Source organism: Eubalaena glacialis, chromosome 2 (assembly GCF_028564815.1).
Source record: "Eubalaena glacialis isolate mEubGla1 chromosome 2, mEubGla1.1.hap2.+ XY, whole genome shotgun sequence".
Classification (NCBI taxonomy): Eukaryota; Metazoa; Chordata; class Mammalia; order Artiodactyla; family Balaenidae; genus Eubalaena; species Eubalaena glacialis.
In genome coordinates this window covers 149,991,667-150,012,351 of record NC_083717.1, presented here as the reverse complement: position 1 = coordinate 150,012,351, position 20,685 = coordinate 149,991,667, and the positions used below count along the sequence as shown (strand labels likewise).

General features: G+C 38.0%; 1 protein-coding gene across 3 annotated transcripts in view; it reads right to left on the bottom strand.

Moving 5' to 3' along the window:
- FBXO34 (F-box protein 34) overlaps nt 1–19,024 on the bottom strand; it is an 85,560-nt gene extending 66,536 nt beyond the window's left edge. For 2 of the 3 annotated variants that reach the window (XM_061180861.1, XM_061180862.1), the window contains exon 1: nt 18,876–18,958. Coding sequence is in view for 1 of the 3 variants with exons in the window: in XM_061180860.1 (XP_061036843.1) it covers nt 18,876–19,024 (149 nt within the window). In the remaining 2 variants the exon portion in view is untranslated. Of the gene's footprint in view, nt 1–18,875 lie in introns of all 3 variants that reach the window. The other variant, XM_061180860.1, reaches the window with a different exon arrangement.
- Between the last annotated feature and the right edge of the window lie 1,661 nt (nt 19,025–20,685).

The window sequence follows — 20,685 nt, the reverse complement described above, 5'->3', positions numbered from 1 at the left end:
AGCCTGAGTGCCACAACTACTGAAGCCCATGCGCCTAGAGCCCATGCTCCGCAACAAGAGAAGCCACCACAATGAGAAGCCTGCGCACCACAATGAAGAGTAGCCCCTGCTCACCACAACTAGAGAAAGCCCATGAGCAGCAACGAAGACCCAACGCAGCCAAAATTAATTAATTAATTAATTAATTTAAAAAAAGAAATGGAAGTAAAAGCACATTAATATGGGGGATTATCACTAAAAGAATCTAATAGAGAAACAATTGAAGTAGTTCCCTCAGGAAAGGAACTGGGGAGGCACAGGACAAGAGGATTACTGTTTTCACCATAAACACTTCTGAACCATTACATTTTCCCCCCACCATCATGCATTTGAGAAAGAAGCCTTTCTTGGCTCCTTTAAAGGGGAAAAAAAGAAGTGTACAAGAAAAAAATCTTTTCAGTACTTTCATCCCACTAAAATTGAATGGTAGCATCAAGAAAAGTACCTAATTAAGTATAATGCTCTCATCATAGTTCTGGAAACCTAAAAGGGAAACTCTCTCACCAATGATCATCTCAAGCCAGAAAACAGTCTTAATGTATCTCCAAAAAAGTATGTCACGTCTTGCTTTGGAGAGGTTTTGTTCAATAAAATGATTCTACTAGCTATGTACACAATAGTGTCCTACAACTTCTATGGAAAGCACATTACTGGCTTCAGCATATAAATATGTATCCTTAAGCATAATTTCCTGCAATTATAGATTCTAGGTTACCCTTAAATCACTAGTGTTTTAAAAGTGAAATTAAAATTAATTTATGGGAACAAAGAAGAAATATTCTTATGGCAAAGGGAATAAAATATGCCATCTTACAAGAAAAAAAAGACAGAGAAACAGTTAATTAAGGTTCTAAAAGTAATTCACATTAAAGAATCAGAATTTTCTAATCAAAATTTGAAATTACAAATTATTTTGTAAGGTAGGTAGTACATGACTATTTCCATTTAGTATAATTTTATACAAATTACAGGGAAGTTTTTTCTTAAAAATCCAGAACAGCAAAGCCTACCCACTGTCTACCCCTCTACTCCTCCACTAAATTATACTTCCTATACAGCCACATTATAACTTTTGCCCTCCTGCTGAATCTAATTTTTAGGGAAAATGAAGGAAGAGCATACAAATTCTGCCCCAGAGATAAGCTAAAGTGTTCTTGAGCTAAACTATAAGTCTAAGTAAAATAGGATCTGGTTAGGAGCTATCTCTGGTTTTATTTAAAATACACTTTATTTAAATTAGCATTGGTTAACTTTAACCTAACATTACTGCTTCAATCACAGTGGTCTCAGTCAATCTACTTAACTCTTGAGAAGCTGGAGCAAATAAAAGATCTCTGTGAAGTTAGAGTTTCACTAAGGTGTTGCTAATTTCTTTTTCACTCCTAGGTGCTCTTCACTAGGAAGGCTTTTTGTGTAGTGAAGTTCCTCTATAGTCAGACTGCGTGGGTTTGAAATCCAGCTCCAACATACTGCCTAGGCAAGCTGCTTAACCTCTAAGACTCAGTTTTCTTTTTTTGGAATTTTTGAATTTTATTTTATTTATTTTTTTATACAGCAGGTTAAGACTCAGTTTTCTGCAAGAATAAAGGGACACAAATACTTTCCTCATACAGTTGTTACCAAGATTTTTTTAAAAATACACATTAAAAAAAGAAAAATACACATAAAATGTTTGGCATAAGACCTAGTCAAAAGAAATAAAGAGGGCTTCCCTGGTGGCGCAGTGGTTAAGAATCCACCTGCCAATGCAGGGGACACGGGTTCAATCCCTGGTCCGGGAAGATCCCACATGCTGTGGAGCAACTTAGCCCGTGTGCCACAACTACTGAGCCTGCGCTCTAGAGCCCGCAAGCCACAACTACTGAGCCCACATGCCACAACTTCTGAAGCCAGCGCGCCTAGGGCCCGTGCTCCACAACAAGAGAAGCCACTGCAATGAGAAACCCGCGCACCACAACAAAGAGTAGCCCCCGCTCGCCGCAACTAGAGAAAGCCCGCGTGCAGCAACGAAGACCCAACGCAGCCAAAAATTAATTAATTAATTAAATAAAATTTAAAAAAAAAAGAAATAAAGAAAAGAAGGAAGAAAGAAAGGGAAGGGCTTCCCTGGTGGCGCAGTGGTTGAGAATCCGCCTGCCAATGCAGGGGACACGGGTTCAAGCCCTGGTCTGGGAAGATCCCACATGCCGCGGAGCAACTGGGCCCGTGAGCCACAACTACTGAGCCTGTGCGTCTGGAGCCTGTGCTCCGCAACAAGAGAGGCCGCGATAGTGAGAGGCCCGCGCACCACGATGAAGAGTGGCCCCCCGCTCGCCAGAACTGGAGAAAACCCTCGCACAGAAACGAAGACCCAACACACCCAAAAATAAATAAATAAATAAATAAATAAATAAATAATTTTAATGTAAATTATTTTATAGCTAGCTTTCTCACATTACTTTCTTTCTGACCTTCATTCATTCAACAAACGTTTGTTGAGCATCTATGAGTCTCTTGGAATACAGTGAACAAACGATCAAAGCCCTCAAGAAACTAACATTTGGTGGTGAGAAAGACAATAAATAATCATAATAAGTAAATTTTATAGTATATGTTTCAAGGAGGTAACTATTATGGGGGAAAAACAGACTAGGGTAAGGGAACTTGGAAGTGCAGGAGGAGAGTGGCGGTTGCCATTTTAAACAGGGTGGTCAGCGTAGGCTTCCTTGAGAAGGTGCTACTTAAGAAGAGATTTGGAAGAGGTAAGGAAGTTAGGCATGAAGATTCACCTAGGCACAGGTAACAGCCTAAGGCAAGCACCATCACCACGATCTAACAAATAAGCAAAAATGTTGTCTCTTAATAATATCACCTTCTCCCAAGAAAAACCTGTCCTAGCAAAACCAAAAAAAAAAAAAAAATTATATTAATTCATTCAACAAATGTTTAGCTAAGGGCACAGAAGAGCACATGATATGCACCACTTTCTATTCTAAACTATAAAGACCTCAGCAAGGGGACTGACGTTGACTACAAAGTTCTGAAGTGTAAGAAATATGTTTTTTTTCTGTTATTTAGCTTATTGGGCCTTCACTTCACTGCTTTTCAAAAAAAAAAAAAAAGGCAGATTTACAGAAATCTGTCCTCCAGATAAGGTGGGATGATACTACCTACACTGAAAGTATCTCCAAGTCTCTATTCTTTAAAGCATAGATATTGGTCCCTTAAGTTTCTTCACCTAAAGAGTTGATAATTTCAAAAGTACTAACAATGATATTATATTAACATCTTCTCCCCCTGCCTCCAACAGGCCAAAACATTGCTACTGGGAGTCTAATAATTTTTCTAACACTTTTCCAAGATCCACTTCAATTATAGAAAAAACGTGATCTACCAAGTACAAGGTGCTATATGCCATGCACCATGGTAGCTAAGTAAGAGGTCTCTGCTCTCCAAGACCTCATCATGTGGTATGGAAAAACATATGCATTATATATCTTTTATGCTATTTACTACTTCAAAAGTAAGTATAGCTCATAATACCACTTAGTTGCAAAGAAAAATACTATGAATTTTTTTCCCTCAAATCCCAACCAAAAGGTTATATTTACAGAGTTGAAAACACATTTTACAAACCCTTACACTATAAAAAATTACAATCTTAGCAGAATATATTTTATATCATTTATCTGATCCACTTAGCAACTAGAGAGTAAAAGCGTAGAAAGTTAAGAGACCCACAACAAGAAATATCATATAAAAGGAACCAAATGGAATATATTTATTGATTACTTTATTTTTCCCCAATTATGTTAACAGATATTTTAAGATCAGTTGAAAACATGTTTCTACATATTAAGGCATGTATGCAAGAGAAAACAGAGGACCAAAAGAAAAAAGAATAGCACACTTTAACCTCATGCCCTAATCTACTTTTTAATTAAGTGCACAAATCCTGAAAAACACTCCTGAAGTATTTATGGCTAGAAGCGTTTCTCTTCTAACCTCAACCATCAGTCTCCTCTTAGGACTGGCCTAAATAAAATGGTAACATGCTGTTATATGCTTCACCCAACTTAGCATTACATTAGCTGGCTGTGTAGTCCATGTTTTCAAGGTATCGTACATAGAGCAGAAGTACTTTGTCTCTTTCTACTTAAATGGCCTATCAGGCATATTAGAGCTACCCTGTCATCATGTTTTACCAATGAGATTAGCAAATATGAAAACTGTCAGCAAGGATATGAAAAAATAGGTGTACTCTCAAACTGCAAATACTCTTTGACCCAGCAGTTCCACTTCTGGGAATTTATCCCAAAAGACAACCCATGAAGAAAATTATTCGCTACAACATTGTTTCTAATAGGAAAAGATAGCAAGACTCCATTTCTCAACCTCCCTTGCATTCAGATGTGGCTGTGAACTAAGTTCTGGCTAACAAAACATGATTGGAAGTGTCCTGACGTAGCAGCTTCTAGAAACCTCCCTGTAAAAAGGCTGGCATGTAAACCTTTGCCCTTTCTTGCATCCTGCTGCTCAGAATGGGCTGCAGTAGTTGGAGATCCAGCTAGGTCAATGAGGACAAGGGCAACATGCAGCAGAGCAGTAAGAGCATAGAAAGAATCCAGGCAATCACTGCGGGGGTGGGGGTGGGGCTGACGGGCAGGGGACAAGGGGAATGAGAATAGACTAAAGGGCTATCTTGACTGCAGCATTTGCTTACATAGGTACATCCAACTGTCAAAACTTATCGAACTATCCACGTGTTTCTGTGAATTTTACTGTAATTATTATGCCTCAAAAAGAGAGAAAGAGAAAAGAGCAATGCCATGAGTGCTATACCAGCCCTAGAACACTTACCTGAACTTTCATAAGAGAAAGAAATACTTCATTGTTTAACCCACTGTTAGTTTAGCTTTTGTATTACTAATACACTCTTCATATGCCAATATGTAAAGAATGAAAAAATCAAGTGAAAAAGGCAAGATAACGTTACGTAGAATATGCTACCATTTATTTATTTTTTTTTAAATAAATTTTTTAATTTTTTATTTATCTATTATTTTTGGCTGCGTTGGGTCTTTGTTGCTGCGCATGGGCTTTCTCTAGTTGTAGCGAGCGGGGGCTACTCTTCGTTGCGGTGCGCGGGCTTCTCATTGCGGTGGCTTCTCTTGTTGCGGAGCACAGGCTCTAGGCAGGTGGGCTTCAGTAGCTGCGGCTCACGGTCTCCAGAGCACAGGCTCAGTAGTTGTGGCGCACGGGCTTAGTTGCTCCGCGGCATGTGGGATCTTCCCGGACCAGGGCTCGAGCCCGTGTCCCCTGCATTGGCAGGCGGGTTCTTAACCACTGCACCACCAGGGAAGCCCTATGCTACCATTTATGTTTTTAAAGGTAGGGAAAATAGACTATACACCAGAAGACTATGTAAGAAACTAGTAACAGTGGTTGCCCTAGTGAGGGAAAAGTATACCCAAGGCACAGAATAGAAAAGAAAATATCTCACTTTTTGCACCTTTCACATTTTGAACCATGCAAACACATTACCTATTTAAAAAATAAATGTTCTTTAATCCTATTAAACAAAATTAAGTATTTCGTTTAATTTTTTTGAAATTTTGGTATATGCAGATTTTAATGATTTGAAGACTTACATTGACTTTAGTTTCAAGATGATCCCACACTGAACTTAATTACTGAGACTCCTAGATACAAAAATGACAAAAGAACAAAAAGTGTTGGAAGGGGTAAAAAGGGAAGAAGAGTGCTGAGAACTCTTCTTTTGAGGAAAACGGCAAGAAAACATTTTAACCAAAAAGAGAAGCACTGGGGTCATTCTACTGCTGGAAATATATACGATATATCTTTTAATTTCTCATTATCTGCTTTTAATGAAAAACAAACAAAAGCAGCTAGCTAAATCAAAAAGGCCAACAAGGCTTTTCTCTGATTAGCTGAAGGAATCAAACAAAAGGTTCTTTCTTGTTAGGAGTATAGATTCTGAAGAGTTACAAATAGTAATGTGAAAGTCTCCATATCAGATTAGAAATTGAAATAAAATGAGGATTTCTGAGAAATTTATCAAATTGACCACAGGTGGTTTTCTGTTCTCAACACTATTTTGTAATGTGTATATATAAACCCTGTTAAGTTTTTATGGTGTAAACAGAATAACAAAAGAGTTACTCGGACTTCCCTGGGGGCGCAGTGGTTAAGAATCCGCCTGCCAATGCAGGGGACACGGGTTCGAGCCCTGGTCCGGGAAGATCCCACATGCCGCAGAGCAACTAAGCCCATGCGCCACAACTACTGAGCCTGCACTCTAGAGCCCGCGAGCCACAACTACTGAAGCCCGGGCGCCTAGAGCCCGTGCTCCGCAACAAGAGAAGCCACCGCAATGAGAAGCCCACGCACCGCAACCAAGAGTAGCTTGGTTGCCCGCTCTCCGCAACTGGAGAAAGTCTGTGCGCAGCCACAAACACCCAACGCAGCCAAAAATAAATTAAATAAATAAATTATTTATTTAAAAAAAAAAAGTTACTGAAAATCTACTACTCTTAAATAGACCATTTAATTTTGTCAGTTGCCCAAGCCTTGGCCTATACATTCATGTATTTTTGTGTATGATAGTATATATATTTTATATACCATTTTCACATACTTATTTCTATGTAATGATAATTAAGTTGAATGAAATAAAAAATATTCACTTTATAAATCCATAAAATTTTGGAATTTTATTTTTAAAAGGTAACTCAGTAAGACAGTCCTATCTCTTGCTCTAATTCCAGAAGATGACTATTCAGATCCTAAGTCAGAGGCCACCAACCATTTACTGATGATCCCAATTACCAACAACCTCTTAAGTGACAAATACATACAAATAAACCCAGAAAAAGGAGGCATCATTTACATGCTCTTGTTGATAATAGTAAAAACATTAAATTGTTTCTAACAGGGTTGGATGGTCACAAACAAAATCTCTAACCCTTTAGAAATTCCTAGTAGCTACTATGGAAATTTCTTGGGGCCTCTGGAACACAAGTAGGCATAGACAATAATCATTAAGCCCTTCAAAGTAAATCCTTCTGAAGGCAAAGACTATATTTTCCAATACAGTACTGTGTATTATCCTATAAAGATTTCAGCAACATAGACTAAATGAACATTCAAATGTAGAAGGCTCAAAGTAGGCATAGAATTAACATTTGGTGAACTGAACACTAACAGTTTAGAAACAAAGACAATGCAAATGGAAATGAAATTAAGCTTTACTTCTCTGAATAAGATATCTACACTAAAAGCATACAAATGACAAATTTCTTAAAAACTGAGTAATTATACTGAGGTTCATTAATGAAGGTTTGACTTTTTCCAAAGGGGGAAAATACAGATCTGCTATCTGCCAAGAACATTAAATTGAAATCTTCAAAAGTGGTACTGCTATTACCTTAGTAAACCAGTAACACTAATATCCTTTACAAGTAGAAAGGTGAGAAGTTATGCTCATTGTTTTTGAAAAATTGGAAAGGGAAAAGGTAAAGACTAATTTCCTCCTAACTTCTCCTGAACTATCAATTTGGAGGAAAGAAAAATGGACCAATCAAATTAATTTCATATAATATTCTCAAAGAATACGAAATAAACAGCATAAACACAAGGATAGGGGTTACTCAGATTCAATTCTAACAAATTATTACTTGATTCTATAGGAAACAATGATCAGTAATTGTCAGACCAGTCCTTAAGGGACTTACTCAAAAAGCCAAAATCTTAAGAATTCCATTGGACTATCAACTGTGGTCAAGAGGTAACCACAGAGCCATTTAACAAGAGAAAGACTCAACAGGTGTTTGGTAAAAGAAATGCCTGGAAACACTGGGAACACATGAAAAGACCTTTAATAAAATGAAACCATAATATTTAAGTAACCCAACAAATGAGTTGGCAAGCAAATTTTAATCTCCAAAATTAATCATATCTTTTAAAGAGGCATAGTCCCCTTCTTTCCATGTCCCCTAAAAAGGGAAAACCCATGACATTTTAATAAAGGAACAATTCTTTAAAAAGGCTTTACAACTCCTCATTCTCTACTAAAATAGAACAATTAAAATTCAAGCAGAATAGGGAATTCCCTGGCCATCCAGTGATTAGAACTCCGCGTTTCCACTGCAGGGGGCATGGGTTCCATCCCTGGTCGGGGAACTAAGATCCTTCAAGCTGCATGGCACAGCCAAAAAAAAAAAAAAAAAAAATTCAAGCAGTATAGACAAGGTAGTCAAGGTTGATTCACAAAATAAAACAAGGTAACAACTACAGTAAAAATCAAGTAACTTTTTGGTAACATACACAAAAATATTAGGTAACTGAGAACATTTTTAATACAGAGGCTAAGCCCCTAGATCAAATAAAGAAGAGAGGAAATAATTCGTTAGATTCAGAAACAAAACAATAGTGGGGTGGGGATAGTGGTGTGCTGAACTGGGCGATTGGGATTGACATGTATACACTGATGTGTATAAAACTGATGACTAATAAGAACCTGCAGTATAAACAAACAAACAAAACAACTAATACTAAACTTTCATTGGGTTATTTGTATGGAAATATGTTAATATAAATGTTTCAGACATTACACGAAATTTCTAAAAATCTTATATGTTCTGGTATAATGTTGTAAGTCATAATCCTAGTTATTACTTTAAAATGTATATCTCAGAAATAACTAATTTTCTTGTCAACTGCATTATTATGAACTTTCATCAAATCTTTAACCGTGGTCATTTTTAAGTCTTTTGTCATTTACAGACAGTTCTGGGTGTACTCTGATGCTTTTGTTAATATGTTCCTATAAAAGGGTTTCATCTTCAGGAAATTCATGGAAAAGACTCTGACAAGTACAGGTTTCTGGTACCTGATTGTACTGCTGAACTGAATGAATAAGCATTTTCAGAACTCTAATGAAAAACTGATGAGCTCATAAAAGTGCTAACAAAAGATCAAGATGAAAAAAAAAAAAATTAATTACATGGGACTGAGTGAACTGATGAGGATGAGTATAATTTTTGTGACTTTCTGGTTGAATTTAAAAAAAGAAAAAATCCCACAAGAACTCAGAGGCAAAGAATATACAAATCAATTTTCACTGCAAAGTAAAGGAGCTGTTGCAGTGGAGGATTACTGGACTGAATGTCAATATTATGACATAGTATGAGTGTGTTTCATGTTTGGTAATTGCAATCATTGTTGCTTTTGTTGTGGTCATCCATGTACAATGCTTGGTGTCAGTCTATTTATCTCTTGTAAAAATAAAATACAGTGTGTGTGAAAAAAAAAAAAAAAAAAGAATACACAGAGAAGAAAGTTAGAAGGGCATGCCTTGAAATAATAATAAGGTTTATTTCTGGGTAGTAGAATTATAGGTTGGTTGTTTTTTCTTTTTTTGTATTTTCTAAACATTTACTCTAAGGTTTCACTTGTTAAAAAAAGTAATAAAGCTTTGTAGTATATCAGAAAGAGCTTCATCCAAAAAGGTTAATATTAAGAAACTGTTTTCAGCCATGTGGTCTTGCCTTCTGCAGCATACTTCATACCAGCTAAGTGAGAAATTGCTTTATTTTCTTTCTGTCCCTGAGTAAACTGAATTACCAACTAAAAGCAGAGGCAGAACTCTAAGATCAAAACACAAAGTTTCAGGATTTCAATTCCCATTGCTAAATTTCAGTTATTCATTTATTAAATATTATGCAGCTAAAATTTAAGAAACATAAGAATAAATCATGTACAGATCTCCTCTAAGAGACCACAGTTACTAAGAGGGATCTACTTAAATTTAAAAAGAGATAATGCCACAAGAAAGGTATGTATGATGGAGAGGTTTCTTTTTACTCAGGGAATTAGGGAAGTATTATTAAACAATTAAAAAAACACACAATTGAGATTCGGTACTAAAAAGCTGAATTTCTATGGTTATTTGATATAATTACCTTATAATAATGAACTCTATATAGTTCTAAGTAAAAAAAAGGAAGCTCCAAAATAGTATGCATGTTTAATATACACATTTTACACACAAAGGCCCACACATACACCTCAGAAATATGTATACCAAAATGTTAACAATCCCAATCTTTAGATAGGGGTGTTACAGGTGGTTTGTTTGTTGTTTTGTTTTGTTTATCAATTTGTTATCTGTTGTGTCCTATTTTACTACAATAAACCTGAATTATGTATTACATACCAATAAATGCAGAAAACTTGCCCATGGTGACCAAATAAAAGCTTGCATCATGCCAAAAAAAAAAAAAAAAAAAAAAAAAAGAAACAAAACAATAACTAACATGGCTAAAGTTTTCACTTAAATTCCAAAGCCATGAAATTTTTAAACATCAGTAGTTTTTTTTTTTTTTTTTCATCATCAGTAGTTTTAAAATGTGTTATACTGTCATTTTTAAGTGCAAAAATATGTTATACTATATAGTCTTAAAATATATGCAACTAGAATGTAAAATTATGCTTTAATATACAACCTCCTACTAATACAAACAAAAATGTGGATTTTCCAGAAAAGTTAGTATTTATCTGGACTTTAATAATCAATTCTATTAATGATATCTGCCATACGGCAGGGGAACCCACAAGGTGTTAAGAGAAACAATAAAAAGACAAAAGAATAAATTCTTAAATTTAAGACTGGTACTTGCCAAAGAATACATAGATCTGTAAACAGTGCTAAGAGAAAAAGTGACAGAGGTTAACTAATGCACTGAGCGTAATGCCTGGAGTATAAAACATGCTACCCTTTTTTTCAGTAGATGAATAAATACACAGGCCTTGAAATTCCACAAGTTAAAAATGGTGGTATATAACCATTTTATCAAGCTAACTACATAGCATGTTAAATAAAACATAGGCAAAGAAAATGTCAAATGAAAGATAGGATTCCTAAAGCATAAAGCTATAGACCTTCTATGGACTTTTCAGGATCCCTTTTCATAGTCCTTGCAGTATCCCAAATAAGCTTCACTACTGTGATGATGGTATAGCTCTTCAACTAGAATACAGCCTGAACCAGAGAAACCTATCCCCAAGGGCTGAAGTGGTATGTAGAAAGTACCTAGAACCTCCAGAGAACAATCCTGATGACTGAACTTGAAATCAAATCTCTTGCCCTACTTTGGAAACAAGCTTGCCTCTCCTGGTTCCTGGACAATAGACCAAATGTATCCTTTGAGACTTCCTTACCAAACTCAAATTTCATCTTCAGAAACTCCAGCTTAATCAATAATTCCCTACAGTAGTTCCAAGAGTGATTTCAGAGCTTCAGCTAGACTATTTTTATATTATTAATTATTTAAAATACATTATTTTTAAATTTTTTAATTTTCAAGAAGCAAATGAACACTTTAATACACAAAGTCCTATAACTGAATCTGCTAGAAGGTGTCTAAGTTAAACAGAAAAATAGAAAAAAAAAATTTTTTTTAAATTTAAAGGCACAAATTTAAATAGCCCAGGTATGTCCTTAAAGATAAGGGGAAAAAGCTAAGCCTTCAATTATGTGTCTACAATTTTGGGATATAAGATATGAAAGCTTAGAATTTAGTAGAGAAGACTGATACACATGAAACAAAGAGTAATAAATAATGGTATACAATGAAGTGTTAAAGTGCTAAGTGGCTAAGTACTCAATTTGGGATGTCTATAAACTCAGATGAGGGGGGAAATTATCTTTACTTTCAGTAACCTCCAACTGAAATTTAGCATTTCCTTCTATTGGGAATTCAGTCAGACCACAATAATATTAACAGTATCTGCCACTGTCAGTAATAGAAATCATAGATATTTTCCTATCACACAATCGTAAGTTGCAGACACCTCCAAACAGTGATAATGTTCATCATTACTTGGAAATTATTAGACCCACGCTAAATCTTATTATTTAATACAGAAGCACATGTTACTATCTCATAATTTAAAAAAATATTTTGATAACTGTATTTTAATGTAACTGGTTTTCTTTGTAATCCTATGTAATTTAAAAATACTACTCAGAAAATGGGTCCTATAGGCTTCAGACTGCCAAAGGTGTCTATGGAGCAAAAACTGTCAAGAGCCCTGCCCTACAGCTTCTATAAAAGCACTCTCCTTCCCCACCTCTGGATTTGATGGCATAAGGATGTAGAGCTTGAGGTGCTGACAAACACACTGTAACCACAAAGGGACAACACCATGGAAGCAGAGCTTATTAAATAAAGGAAATAAGAAGATGATGAGATTCTACCACCTAAGTACAAGTGGATCAACCTTCATCTTTGGTCTTTTTAGTACTACAAGCCAGTAAATTTGATTCGGTTCTGTTATACTCACTACACTCAATATCTAAATGGTACAGCTGATTGCAATAGTTTCTATCTCAGGAAACCAGAGCAATACCCATTTCTTGGCATAGCAACAGCAAAATTACAAAAGGATTCACTTTACCACCATTAGGGAATCTGGGGAAAATGAGTTTAGTTTTTCACAAACTAAGTGTGCTGAAGACTCACTCAATACTCACTCCAATCTACTCTCACATGGACTTCCTATTTTACAGAAGCTGTATAGCTAAACACTACATTTTCCAGATGCCTTTGAAGCTAAGGTTTCACATAAGACCTAAGTGTGGCCAAGCAGACCACTTAAGATACAGAGAGCAGAAAGTAACATGTAATGATGTTACTGCCCAAGGAAGTTAAAATTTCTGCCACATATGGTGGCCCGTAATGGCAGTAGCTCCCTTATCAGGCAAGTTCTACAGTGTCTCTGTGGTGTTTGTTCTAGAAGTTCAGTCTAATCTGTTCATTCAGCCTACTCAACATTTACCTATCTCTTTCTTAATAAATCCCATTTGCTACAACCACTTAGAGCAAATGCTCTTGCTACAGATTCTTGAAAAATAAATACAAAGTAAACATGGATGTAAAAAAAAGCAGCATCCGTGTGATGAACTTGGAGATTGGGATTGACATATATACACTAATATGTATAAAATGGATAACTAATTAAGAACCTGCTGTATAATAAATAAATTTCAAAAATTCAAAAAAAAAAAAAAAGTAGTATCCTATTGGCAGTTAGAAACCTAACAAGAGTTAACAGCTTATGGATACAGATATAGGCTTGACCTGGAAAGCATCATAATTGAGAAGCCCTAAGAGCTAAGGGCCAGATTACAAGGAGCACAACAAAGAGTCAAGAACAGAGCTTAGACAGACTCAAGATATAGAGAACAAACTAGTGGCTACCAACTGGGGGTGGGGGAGTAAGAGGTGTAAACTATTAGGTATAAAATGAGCTACAAGGATATATTGTACAATGTGGGGAATATAGCCAATATTTTATAATAACTATAAATGGACTATAACCTTTAAAAATTGTGAATCACTATATTGTACACCTGTTAACATATAATATTGTACAGCAACTATACTTCAATTAAAAAAAAAAAAGAGAACAGAGCTTTAGATAGTTTGGATCTGGAAGAGAAAGAATTGCCAGCCAAGCTGATAAATCAGAAGAAATCAGAGATAGGCAAAGAACCGAGAGGAGAGAATTCAAAAAATGAAGATGTCTTCTGTACAACTAAATACCAAAGATGACAAATAGGCTAAGAATTTAACTAAAAGATCCGTTTTTCACATTACTTCCTTTCTCAAAGATTGTTCTGAGTAAAAAATAATGCTCAAACTCCCTCCATAATTGGGTCCCTTGTCTGCTGCTGCAGCTTCATACCATAACTTTTTCTTTTTCTTTTGTTTTTTTTAATACCATACTTTTAATCAGTCTTTTTTAAATAAATAAATAAATAAAACCTCTTCTCCAGATCCCAAAATAAACGTCCAATCCAAGGCCCACACCTAAGAAGCTTTGTCTGGCAGTCCCAGTTGCCTCCTCTGAATTCATGTAACATTTATTTATCAGACACCTAATTAAAATCCAAACTAAATTATAAGCTTAAAGAGAGCAGGGGCTATGTTCTTCATTTCTTTATATTCTGAACACCCAGCATAATGCCACCCAAATGCACTGCTAACAGCTAGGCCCTTTCAACAGGTAGTTTCAGAAGGGTGGAAGTAAGATTGCAGGAGATTAAAAATTTTATTAAATTGACTTGGAAGGTGAACAAAGAAACCTTCCGTAGAAATGGTAATGTTCTGTATCTTGACAGGGTTATGGGTTAAATAGATGTATGAACTTGTCCAAACTAAGGGACAAGTTAAACTATTTGTTTACTTATTTAATAAGTAAACAAATAGTTCATGATAGGCATGCAAAAGTATTTACTGGTAAAGTATACTTACTTTGAAATACAACCAAAATATAAGATGGATTGATAAATACATAGAGGGTAGAATGGATGGATAAATAGATAAGCAAATAGAGCAAAATAAGAATTACAGAATCTACATTGTGGATATTTAGATATTCATATTCAATGTATAAACAGTTCTTGCAACTTTTCTGTGATTGAAATTTTCATGATAAAATGTTAGGGGAAAAAAGCAGAGTGGAAATAATGTGAGGCTCACATTATTTCAGAAGTTTGTCAATTAAAGGATTGACCTTAGAGAAGAAAAGGAAGGTATATATACATGCCTCTGAGAGAGGGATGTCTGGATTGTTCCTCTTCTCTCTACCTCTAGTCTTAGACTGCCTATACAGACTAGTTCTGGCCTTGAATGCTTGCTCTTGCCTGAGAGAAAATGCTCACTCACTAAGCTCCCTTCATTCTAGCACAATCCAAACCTGTGGAGCCTGACCCCTTTGTCTGTCTTGGGCTATGATAATCTGTTCCCTATTCTTTTCACCTGAGCTTCTAATACCTCCTTAACTGACCTTTAGACAAAACCTCTGGCCAATCTGCATAACATAAATGGTTCATCCTCTTGGTCCAATTCTTGCCCTTCAGACCCATGGCCCCCACAGCAAGGGAATGTTAAAACAAAGGTCACACAGTCCCTGGCTGAGGACCAGGCAGAGAGGTACTCAAAACATGTTTGTTAGATGAATAAAACCCATGCCTGATAATAATATAATACACACATAAATAGAGCTTAGTTTCACATTTAAATCTACATTGTGCTGAGGGTTGAAAATGTGTGTGCTAAGTTTCTGAAGTTGAACATTTAAAAAGGGAAGATCTGGAGCCTCTTCCGTGGAGAGCAAACCAGAAGACAGAGCTGGAAACGGAAGGTTGACAAACTCTTTCAACTGACATTAAGAAACACCTACATTTAAATTATTAATGCTTTTCCCAGATAATACAGTACGTTCATCAGCTTCAAAGTGCCATAAACATAACTACAGGGGGAAAGATAAATTATGCAACAGTAAGAATTGATATGAATTCAATTTCCAATGACCTAAATGCACTTGGGAGTTAATTTGCTTTTTGTTACTGTAGCTTCCAAAGGACTGCAGATTATGCACTTGCTGAATTTTGCCTTTGTCACACATGACCTAACAAGGAAGGCATTCATTCTACCATAGTAGCTTCTCTCAAGTATCTGGTTCTAAACAGCTGCAAATTTTGGAAGATAACACTGAATGATGTTTCTAACCATTAGTACGTTCTCTCCCCAACAAATATGAAAACAAGATTAAGGTTTACTAGAGTATCAAAACTGTGCAAATTAAACTGGCTGAGCATAAATTTATTAGAAAATAAAGTAGAAAATTTGTACAAGAATTTAAATTCTAGATGTTATGTTAATAGAATTGATCCAATAAACATATCCTAAAGAATTTCTAAAATACAGCACTTTCATTGTTCACATTTGCTTTTATCTGTCAGAAAGATGCTGTATCACTAATGACTGGCTGATACAGTCCCTTAAATGCTGTAACTGGATAAAATGACAAAATATTTCAAAATAATACTGATCTCAAATAAATTTCCATTTATAAGAAGTAAAAGCTGCTTCCTAGACCCAAAACTGCTAGGCCTGGGTGAAAAATAACCTGCCAAAAGTAGAAACAAACTGTAAAAATGTTTCAGAGTGTTATGTGTTACGGCTGGTTAAACGGTTATACAACTAAACAAAGAAGCTGGTTTTTTTTACACCTGTCATTGTTCCTAGGTCATATCAGAATACATGAAGACATTTATTCTCCACCTATCAACTCATTTTTTTTAAATAAATTTATTTATTTTATTTATTTATTTTTTGGCTGTGTTGGGTCTTCGTTGCTGCGCGCGGGCTTTCTCTAGTTGCGGCAAGCGGGAGCTACTCTTCGATGCAGTGCGAAGGCTTCTCACTGCGGTGGCTTCTCTCTTCTCTCGTTGTGGAGCACGGGTTCTAGGCACATGGGCTTCAGTAGCTGTGGCACACGGGCTCAGCAGTTGTGGTGCACGGGCTTAGTCGCTCCACGGCATGGGGGATCTTCCCGGACCAGAGATCAAACCCGTGTCCCCTGCATTGGCAGGTGGATTCTCAACCACTGCACCACTAGGGAAGCCCCTATCAACTCATTTTTTCATACAAAAAAATCATAACTGCTAAACACCACAGAGGAGGAAAAGATGTACCGCCAAGGCGAAGCTATTTTATTATCAGCATTTATATGTCTTTCAACTCACATGTAGTTTGACTTTCACCATATACCCTAGTACATTTAATTTACACAGATCCACGTAGCCTCCCCCAGAAAGGCTCCCTGGAAAAGACACATGCAAGTGTCCTTTCTGTACCTCCTTCAACTTCATTACATAATATCTTGTCATGATCCTTTCACTTTAAAGAGTAGGTTGATTAACACCCTCAAAATCAGCAATTTCATGTTAATTTGGTACTTATCTTGAGGATCCAAAAACCCAAATTTTGTCTTTAGAGCCTTAACACTGTCACCACACGATTCCTAATTTCTTAAAATAAATATATATATAAAATAATTTTCAAGTACTGCACACAATGCTATAGAATTTCCAAAGTACGGTGAGCATTAAAATGAGATTTACAGGAACACCTTGTTTTGTAAACTCCCAGTCAAATCTAATGGTAATTAACAAGGGTAAATTTTTGCTTTCATTTTCTACAAAAAACGTAGTAACAGAGCATGACTTCCACCAGCATGTTGATGCAGAATCTAGACAGACAATACCTTATCAATCACCTTTAAAGAGCAAATGAGAGAAATAAGTATTAACAACAAAAAACCCCTAACATTACAAGTCAAGGTCAGTGGGGACGGGCTGAGGACTCCTACCCAAGCTTCCTGCTGAAGACACTAAATTGTAATTATGCTTCAATTTTAAGCCATCTACCTCTCAAACTAGATCCTATTTAAATGATTTTATAGAGAGGAAGAAATGATGAGCAAAAGTACTGATATGCTGCAATACCTGAAGAGAGTCATTAATGGCAGGTGACTAGCTTCTCTTCTGGCCTGATCTCTTTTGGAAGAAAAGCAATATTCATAGGCAGGGCATTTTTAAAAATTCTGTAGTTTCATATGTGAAAGCATTACAGACGAAATATTAGTTACTTGTCCAGGCAAGCAGTCCTGGTATATGTTATTATACTGTTACAGCCCAGTCTTAGTAAGAAAACAAGGAAAATCCTTGTTGTTGAGCTATAACCGTAGGAAACCCTCAATTATCCATGGACAGGGACAACCTGGATAAATTAAATCCCCAGGTAATTATTATTTAAGAAGAATGTTGGATTAATTCAGAACTCCTCCTCCCCTCTTTATAAAAGAAAAAGTTGACTTAAAATCCCCTCTCTCTTCCAGACCACTAACAAAAAAAGCAAATAGGCAGATAAATGATTTCAAAATTGTCTAGCAAAAAAGAGTAAGGCAAATAATTATCAGCACTCGAATTGGTTCTATTTTTTCCAGCAATTCCAATCACAAGCCATCAAACTATGAGTTTAGCTTTCTGAAATGCATTTACATTAAACACCCACCCATCCACCCCCCACAAAAAAAAAAACCCTCCTGATTGAGATTTTCCTAAATCAAATGGGTCTTATTGAACTGTACTAACAATGTTCGAAATGGAAGTTAAAGAACTTAACAACTATTACATTAAAATTGTAAAATGCTGATATCGAACAACTTTCGATTCAAAATCTCTGCTATGCTAGGCGTTGACAGAAGCTTTAACTTCCTTTTTCTCCCCTCCGGGTCCTCCCGGCCCTTCCGCGTGTCAAGCTCCCCGCCGGGGTCTGCAGTGACATCACAGCCCATCTCTTGGAAACCCCTGACGTCACAGACACACTGAACCACAGCACTATGACTTCATCGGGACTGGGGCGGAACCGCAGTCGACTTGCGCCAGCCCGGAGGCTAGAGAAGCTTCCGAGCCTCGGTCCTGCCAGGTCCCCGAAGAACGTTAAGGACAGGCGGCAGCTCACCTGCGCTGGGACGGGGAAGGACGGAGCGGTCGAGCCCCGGCGGGCGCGACCGGGCGAGGCTACCCCCACCCACGGCCCGACTTCCTCACCGGCCGCCGGTCCCGGGGGTGGGAGAGCCGACCTGGAGCCTCCCCACGGCCTATCCCGGATCTCCTCCGCTTCAGCCCTGACCCGGGACCCCACTCCCGCCCGCCGGCCCGCCCGACCCTCCGTGCCCCGCGGGGGCGCTCAGCGCCCGGCCCGTGTGCGGGCAGAGAACGCCCCCGGACGAGGTGCGGGCCGCCGGGTCCCTGCCCCAGACCGAGCCCCGGACCGGCGGGCGGCGCCCCCGCCCCCACCCGCCCGGCGCCCCGAGAGCGCAGGCGGCCGGCGGGAGGGGGCGGGGAGCGGCCACGGTGGCCGCCGCCAGACCCCGACCGCGCCGCTCTCGCGCCACGCCCCACCCCGGCCCAGACCCACCTGTGCTCCTGCCCCGGCCGGGGCCTGGCCCGGGGCTGCACACCGCGATACAGCGGCGGCGGCGGTTGGCCTGACTCGCTCCCCACCGCTGAGGCGTACCGAGCGCCCAGCGCGGCGCGGCGGAGCCCAACGCTCGCCCCGAAACCCATTTGTTTGGCTAAAACGGCGTGACGTCACGCGCCGGCCCAATCGACGGTTGGCCAGGGGAGGGGCTGCGGAGCTAGGGAGTCGCAGCGCCCCTGCCGGGATTCTGCGGCACTTCGGACGCTGGGGGTGCGAAGAGTGGGGGACTTAAAAAGGGAGAACCGGGTGAGGCATCTTCGGGCCCCCAAGTGGTGAAGAGTGAAAGCTCGAGCAAGACCTGCAGAGAAAGGAATCAACCCCTCAGGCTAGCCAGAATGGTAGTAACGCCAGTGTTCAACAGCCAATAGACATGACAAGTCTACTAATACTCATGGGTGGATGTGGAGCTATAAATGGTGTTAGATTACTGTTAGATAACCTAGTAGAACTGGGTTCAAATTTTGCTTCTGCTACTGTCTGGGGAGGCTGGGCTTCAGAGTTCTCATTTGTAAAATGAAGGGGTTGAAAGAGTCCTTTATGTTATTCTTTTCTATGCAAATCATGGCAGGAATATCTACCAGCAAGCTGATAAACTTTGAGGTTGACAGTCTCAAAATGTGATCTTTAGAAGTTTAAGAGATTGTAAATGATGAGTATAAGAAGTTTTTAGTATTTTACTTAATACTTTCAAATCAGAGTGCCAGTGAGGACCCTTTTACACTCAGCCTGTAAAATGCTAATTGCTTTCACTGTAAAAATAATTTTAACCACATCATAAAACATAAGGACAATAAAGAAAAAAAAATCCTTCACCCTAACACAGCCACTCAGCATTCAGCTTATTTTCTTTCAGACCTTTTTTCTCATGCATATTTATTTTACAATGTTGTGATCATAGTGTACACAAAATTTTGGATCCTGGTGGGTTTTGGGTTTTTTTGGTTTTTAGGGGTTTTTTTTTTCTTCCATAACTATTTCTCCTATTTCTACATAAGCTTCATAAACACTTTAACAGCTGCATAAAATTATATTAAGCGGACATACAAAATTTACCAAATTCTTTATTCTTGGACTTACTTATTTCCTTCCCTTTATGCCGTTATAAAGAAACCATAGGGGCTTCCCTGGTGGTGCAGTGGTTGAGAATCTGCCTGCCAATGCAGGGGACACGGGTTCGAGCCCTGGTTCTGGGAAGATCCCACATGCCGCGGAGCAACTAGGCCCGTGAGCCACAACTACTGAGCCTGCGCGTCTGGAGCCTGTGCTCCGCAACAAGAGAGGCCGCGATAGTGAGAGGCCCGCGCACCGCGATGAAGAGTGGCCCCTGCTTGCCATAACTAGAGAAAGCCCTCGCACAGAAACGAAGACCCAACACAACCAAAAAAAAAAATTAATTAATTTAAAAAAAAAGAATAGCTCTTTAAAAAAAAAAAAAAAAGAAAAGAAACCATAGGACATTCTCATGAATGTAAATTTTTAAAGATAAATACCCAGAAATGAAATTTCTAGTTGGAAGAGTATCACCACTTTTATAGTTACTAATACAAACTGCCAAAATGCATTTTAAAAGGTTGTACCAAGTTTCATTTAAATCTGCAGCTTTGATTTTAGCCAGCCCTTTTAAAAAGTAGTTTTGTTCAGTTATAAAACTACTCTTTTTTTTAAAAATTTACTTATTTATTTATCTTTTGACTGCACTGGGTCTTCATTGCTGTGCGCGGGCCTTCTCTAGATGCGGCGAGCGGGG